This window comes from Penaeus japonicus, unplaced genomic scaffold, assembly GCF_977035675.1.
Source record: "Penaeus japonicus unplaced genomic scaffold, GWHDUDI00000001_assembly GWHDUDI00000013, whole genome shotgun sequence".
NCBI lineage: Eukaryota > Metazoa > Arthropoda > Malacostraca > Decapoda > Penaeidae > Penaeus > Penaeus japonicus.
In genome coordinates, this window is record NW_028234415.1 from 15,126,663 (window position 1) to 15,134,162 (window position 7,500).

At 38.4% G+C, this 7,500-nt stretch overlaps 1 protein-coding gene across 1 annotated transcript in view; it reads left to right on the forward strand.

Moving 5' to 3' along the window:
• The first annotated feature begins 5,507 nt into the window (after positions 1-5,507).
• Positions 5,508-7,500, forward strand: part of LOC122259032 (uncharacterized) — an 8,047-nt gene continuing 6,054 nt past the window's right edge. Inside the window, exon 1 of the mRNA XM_043025499.2 lies at positions 5,508-6,507. Coding sequence (XP_042881433.2) covers positions 6,408-6,507 — 100 coding nt within the window. The 5' untranslated portion in view covers positions 5,508-6,407. The remainder of the gene's footprint in view (positions 6,508-7,500) is intronic.

Here is a 7,500-nt window from a genome sequence, read left to right on the forward strand (position 1 = left end):
CGAGAATGTCTTTTTTATATAACATTTGTGTATTCATTTATTTGATATTACTTATAAACATTATAGAATCTAAAATCTGATGTTACTTATAAACATTATATAATCTAAATCTGATATTACTTATAAACATTATATAATCTAAATTTGATATTACTTATAAACATTATATAATCTAAATAATCTTAAATATTTTAATTCTCTTATACAAATAAACTTCCTAATCTTCAACGTAAAGAATAATTATTAATAGTAGGTGCAATTTAAGTAAGTCATGATATTCACAATAGGAATAATAAAGATGATAATCATAATCACAGTAAAATTAACAGCAGTGATACTAGTATACAGCACTTTTAATAACAACAATAACAAAGTAATAGTAACAGTAACATTAGTACTACTACTACTACTATTACTATCATTACTATCAATAACAAGTGTGAATAAAGGTAGCAAAATAATAACAACAACAACAATAATAATAATAGTAAAAATAATAATAAAACAATACTAATTGATGACACATAAAATATTTGAAATAAACGTCCCACGAGATCCGATTTCGCATACTTTCCGATTCTAATATTCAATGAAAGAGATACTTATCCTGTTCATCTGGATTCCTGATTTGCCACAACACAAATAAATAAACAGGAAACGATCAAGCGGGATAATAATAGCACAAGTCTTTTAATTTTCCATAGTATTTTATAGTATTTTTCAATACTATGGCAAAATGTTGACAATTTCCCCCCCACTTTGAAATGGTAGCAATATGTAATTTCATTATCAACGTTAAAGTCATTATTATCATAGTTATCTGTGCTGTCATTCTTCTTACCACCATCATCAACGACCTCCTTCTCACCACATTCACATACAAGACAAGGAGAAGAGAAGAAAAATACGGGAAGCAAAAGGGGAGAGAGCCGAGTGGACGCCGAAACAAAGGAGAGACGGAGAAGAAACGCGCAACTCAACACGCTGTATGGGTATGCGATGCGGCCTTGGGCAACCAGCAGGCGCTTATTTAAGGCAACGTACCCTGGCAACCTATGTGCATCTTTTGTTCATATCAACTTGAGAGGTGAAGTTGTTTGTTTTTGCGGTTGTATATCTACGCCCGCGCGTTTTCTCATCGTGGGGAAGGAGTGTGAGAGGGAGGGGGGAGGGGGGGAGAGAGTAAGAGATGTAGGTAAATAGATTGGTTGATCGACAGATAGATATATAGAGATTAAGATATAAGAGAAATATGGCGATAGGTAGATATATAGATAGGATATATATATATATATATATATATATATATATATATATATATATATATATATAGAGAGAGAGAGAGAGAGAGAGAGAGAGAGAGAGAGAGAGGAGAGAGGAGAGAGGAGAGAGGAGAGAGGAGAGAGGAGAGAGGAGAGAGGAGAGAGAGGAGAGAGAGAGAGAGAGAAAGAGAGAGGAGCAAAACACAGCAGCCATAGTAAAAAGTAAACAAATGAATAAACAAAAGAGAAAAACGGACCATAACAACAAACAATCTTCTGCCTCTAAATGCCACCCGAGGAGTAAGGAAAAAAAAAGTCAGCAATAAAACCGTAGTAATCGCGTCTAACCTGACAACTACCGGCTCCCGCTGCAGGGTTAAACGCGTGCCGCGAAGGTAAAGGTGGTAGGCCTGACGACGGGTACACCCCAATCATCAGGTGTTCTGAAGCCGCGTGTTGTTGTGCTCTGGGCTAGGGATTCACAGACGCATGCTGTATCGCCTTATTAGTTCATTCTGCGATCACAGAACGTGCACTGCTTTTCCAATGGTTACACTTGGTTGAGGGATGTTTTTCTCTCTCTTTTTACCTCGTTTACTGATATATTTGTATTCATCTAGGGATACGTATTACATTCCACCATTTTTTTTTCTTACCTCCCTCTCTCTTCCCTTTGAAAAAAAAAACGTGTTGTAATGTAACGCAATCCTTATTCCGCACTAAATCGTTTAGTCTATGGTGTTGAAAACTTGTCACTGTTACGACCCTTTGTATGATCTAGGGGATTATAAAACAACTTTTTACACGGCCTCATACCTCCATCAAGAATGTATACATGAATCATAAAACGAAACGAGTAGACACCAAAGAAGAAAACTAACCAAAAGAGCTGGAATGACGAACGTGATAACACGCAGCTACAATTTCCTAAAATAAAGAGCAGTTAAGGCCTGACCCTAATCAACACGCGTTTGCACACACATAGGTATAGAGTACTAAATAATGCAAACAACTACAGAGAGAGCAATCGCACTCAAAGCTGACAAAAGACTTTAACGTTAGGGTGAGGGAAGGGCTATGAGGGGGAAGGGGGGGGAGTACCTGCGTACGTACTGGCGCCACTACGCGGAGTGCAAGGTCAAGCGGCCAATTATATGGCGGGGGTAAGGAACGACACGCAAAAACCTGCTGATAGGGAGGGGGCGAGTGGCAGGCTACGGGACAGTGAGTGTTGAGAATAGAGTAGCGGGTACGGAAAGCGAGAAAAAAAACTATTGAGAGAGAGAGAGAGAGAGAGAGAGAGAGAGAGAGAGAGAGAGAGAGAGAGAGAGAGAGAGAGAGAGAGAGAGAGAGAGAGAGAGAGAGAGAGGGGGGGGGGGGAGAAAGAGACGTGGGTGTTTTCATTGCTGTTTGGTATATATATATACATATATGTATATATGGATATATATGTGTGTATATATACTCACATATATAAAAAAAAACATTCTTATACATACGTATATATATATATATATATATATATATATATATATTATATATATATATATATATATATATATATATATATATATATATATATATATATAAACACACACACACCTATCTATCTATCTATCTACCCATCTATCTATATATGTATATATATATATACACATGCATATACATATATACATATACATATGCACATATAAACACATTTACTTAGCTATTTAATTATCTACAAACACACACATACGTGCCTGTGTTTCTGCGTGTGCGTGTGCTTTCTTTGTGTGTGTGTGTGTGTATGTGTGTGTATATATACATATATATGTATGTATGTATGTATATATATACACATAACCATATACATATATATTATATATGTATACATACATATATATATATATATATATATATATATATATATATATATATATATATATATCGATAGAGAGAGAGAGAGGGAGGAGGAGAGAGAGAGAGAGAGGGAGGGAGAGAGAGAGAGAGAGAGAGAGAGAGAGAGAGAGAGGAAGAGAGAGAGAGAGAGAGAGAGAGAGAGAGAGAGAGAGAGAGAGAGAGAGAGAGAGAGAGAGAGAGAGAGAGAGAGAGAGAAAGCGAAACAAAAAGACGCAATGTGAAGCTGGTAAAGATAGTAGCGATCAGAGGGGCCCAAAGGATAGTACAGTGCGTGCATTTCCTTGCACAAGTAGTCGTCAGTCGGACCAGCAACCCCTGAGGGTACTCACATGATTGGTGGATGGACTGGCCGGCAAATTCGAAATTACAATTCTGTAACGGTTTCGATTTGAAAAAAGTGACTAGTCTTAACAGTAGAATAACTCGTGACAGTTCTCTGTTTAGATCAGCATTGCACATTTTATTATTCTTAACCTTGCTTTTCTATAGGATATTTAAGAAACTATATCACTCTTGGAAATCTGAAACAGTTGGAAGTTCTATTCCTGGCTGAAACAGTGTTTCCCGAAATGGAAATGTTAAGCTTCCCAGGCAAATCATAAAAGTGCAAAGAAGTGACTTTCAACCTAGCCTGCTTCCTCTTGCTTGATCAGGCTTTACCAAATAGGATCAAGCATTAGGACAAGCTGTCGCCTGGAGGCACATGAGCTGTTGGAAGGGAGAGAGAATTACGAATACAGAATACAGAGATGAATGACAATAATAGCATAAAAACACATCACACACACATACGCGCGCACACACACACACACACCAACAAAACAAACAAACACACACACACCAACAAAACACACTCACACAAACACATACACACACACACACACACGCATGTACCATAGTCTTCCCATCCAAAAATGGAATATATATATGTATTATTTTCCGGCTCAATTACACCAAGAGATGGCTTATCCAAAAATCCTACGTATGAGTACTCGATAAGACACCTAAAGATTCAAGCGAAGAATTGGACCGCAAGCCTCATTCTGGACAAGAGCCACGTGCTGCCCTAATTCAAGTGTAAATATAGTGTTGCTGTGAGCCAAAATCCTTTCACTTTCATGCATTTCATCGACCGCACTTTATTGTGTGGTAGTTGGGTTTTCTTGTATGATGTAAATAAAATGAATGTGTATTATGTATTTGAGATAAGATCAAATTTATAATTTAGCAAGATATTCAACAAAAAGCACTTGGGCCATTTTGAAGAGTTAATCTCCTATGCAGCATTCTCTTTTCTTTTTGACTGAACATCAATAAATCAGTTATAGACTGATTTTTAAACGCTTGGTATAAAACAAGCGAAGAGTATATGCGTTTCCCTTAACATCGCGCAGCAGTACTGATTTCGCGAGATTCATTACCATACTTGCACAAGTTCTAAAGTTACCCATTTTCTTCCCATCTTTAACGGTATCATCTACTCGCGCTTTAACTTTGTATCGAAATTGTCTAAATAGCATTTAGTGTTCATGGACTTATCTCTGTTATATTAATAACCATTTGTAAAATTCCCTCTGGACGCCAAAATCACCGCAGCCAATTTCGACACCATGTGGACGTTGTCGAGACCGCTTATTTGTACTCTGTGGCCTTCGGACAGAACTCATTAGCTTAATTTTTTATCCACAATTCAAGCTACATAAGATAGTTTACACCATTATGGGTTTGTTTGATAATTTCTGAATACCACTGCAATCGCTGGCAATGAAAGAAATTATAGTATAACGATCAAATAAACCATAGGAGTTATAAAATTCATCGCTTAACGCTCACAGTGTACCTTTTGGTGACATGTGACTTTTTCCCTTTTATGTGTTTTATGGGTGACTCCTGGCAAGAGGAGTTCACTTTCGTGGATTTTATGATGGAAATGAAATGCAAGGGCTTTACTGCAAATTCATGAACAGGATAAACATTCACTGACTTGAGCGTTGTTTCGCACAAATGGCAAGACTTGGCAGCGTGGGGGGTTAACCGACTGCCTTGATTTATTCATTGCATGAAGCCCAACAGTCAACATGGATATTGTTTACTTATATCTCTCTTATTTTATCCCTTTTTTTATCCATTTGCTTTTCTCGATCATATTTTTCTTGATCACATAAAATGTTTGATTTTGAATACGCAACAAAATTACGTTATAGAAATGTGCTAAGCAAATATGGAAGAAATTATGTGATCACAAGAAACCATACATTGAACACAGTTTATAATTCCAGGATGTCTAACCATAATTCATAGGAAGGCTACCGATCTCACAGTGTCCGTCCGCATCCTCCTCATGAAAGGAACGGCGTGTTCCCTAAGAGACGAGGATCACCTGCGAAACTATTGCGCAGGAATCTCAACATTGATTTCGTTATATTTAAAGTTATTGCTAAATATTATTTGGTGCTGATAATATGGGTGTGTATGTTCTGAAGATATCCGGTATGAGTATAAAAAAAATGTACTTAGTAGGTCCAAATCGGACCCCAGGCAACAAGAACGCCACACTCAAAAACTGACAATTCTCACTAGGCATGTCATAAATTCACTTTGTATTTTCTTAATGACTTTTATCTTGTATTTTTTTTCTTTGATAATCAAGGGTCAGATAAGAGTTTTACAAACTGGGCCATCTTTATTTTCACGCTCTCTGAATTGTCAGCAAGATTCTTAAGACCCCTTTATATTCTTGAAAAGGTACATGATATAGCATAAACTGACAGGGTGTACTAGAGTATGAAATAAGACGCAGAAACATCATCATAAATTCAGTACGTCCCTGGAATTAGTTGGAGCTATTGCTTTTGGTATTGTTTTCATGATTTGTGGCAGTTGCTAAGATCGCAATAAAAATATAATTTCGTTGTTATGTAACGCAGAAGGCTGTATAGTTATATAATACAGCGACGAAACCGTTCAAAGCGCTCCTTTCTAAACCATACGTAGGTGCCATACCGGAACACCTTGCTACTTTTCTCCTTCGAGTATTCTTTGCTTATGAAACACCTACTCATACTACAGCATTCGAGTTTAATACGAAGAAGCTAATAACTCCTTTCCAAAAGTGGTCAACCCTCAAGAAGCGAAAGATAGGAATAATTCTGAGTTGAGGCAAAGGTGGCATCCGTTTTTCCCACGGAGGAGTACGCTGTTGCCACCCAGCGCCATTCACACGCAGACGGTCGTGCTGCCAACATGCCCACCACACGAAGCAGCGGACGGAGGAAGGCCCCAGAGGTCACAGAGGCCCCAGCACCCAAGAGAGGACGGAAAGCGGCCAAGGCAAAGAAAGCAGGTGAGGAAATGGAGAGGGAGAGTGCCAGTTTTATGAAGCCGATATGATTTTGTCTCGGATGGCGCATGGTGGTCGATGCGCGCGCGTGGAATGCGAGGATGGACGCTCCACTTTCGAATCATATGTTCATTTTTCTGGAAAAAAAGAAATGTCATGTGTTTTCCCTAACTTTGGTGGATTCAGTGGTGATATACTAGTTTATTGTCACTGGACTTGGATTTATCTCATAAATATTTGTGATTTCAAATGAACTTCGGAAATATAGGAAGGTAAACACCACGTGGTTGTTTCTGTTTTGAACAACAGGCGATTAACGTGACTCGGAGTGTGAGTATGTCAAGTTGTTTCCGCTATCCTTGGTCTAGAACATCATTTTGGAGTCGAATGGTTAGAAGATACTCCGAGTGGAGTTTAGTTTTTTTCGTAAATATAATGACTTGCGAGTCCAGTTCCGTGGAAAACTTCCAGTGAGATGTGAGAGATGGCTTGCAGTCTGAAATCTTAACATAAGAAAGCGATGTCAAAATTGACGCCGCCTCCGCTTTTCGCCCTCCGTCAAAGTTCATTAAATCTCAAGCACTTACAGTTTGGGAAGGGAAAGGCTTGACAATTTTCCCTTTTGACGATACATCCCGACGGAGTTACAAAACTCTATTTTCCGTAAAAGGGTCTGTTGCCCTTTGCTGGAGCGCCGACAGGCTGCCGGATCATGAGCCTTTGGGGCCCATAGTCTATGATTTCTTAGGTAACCTGTTGAAATTAATTGAACAAAATAAATAACTTAAACATTTTGACATTGATGACAAATTGACACTGGTAATTATGCCGTGGTACTTAGTGCAAGCATGATATGTATTTTTTATCATGATAACGGCTAGTGCCTTTGTGACCAGGGGGTTTCCAAAGGCCTGGGGCATCCTTGGCTTATCCTAGATAGTCCTTCGGGTAAGCCGCCATTGCCAACAGACGTAGAGGCCTCGCAGATCGGCACAA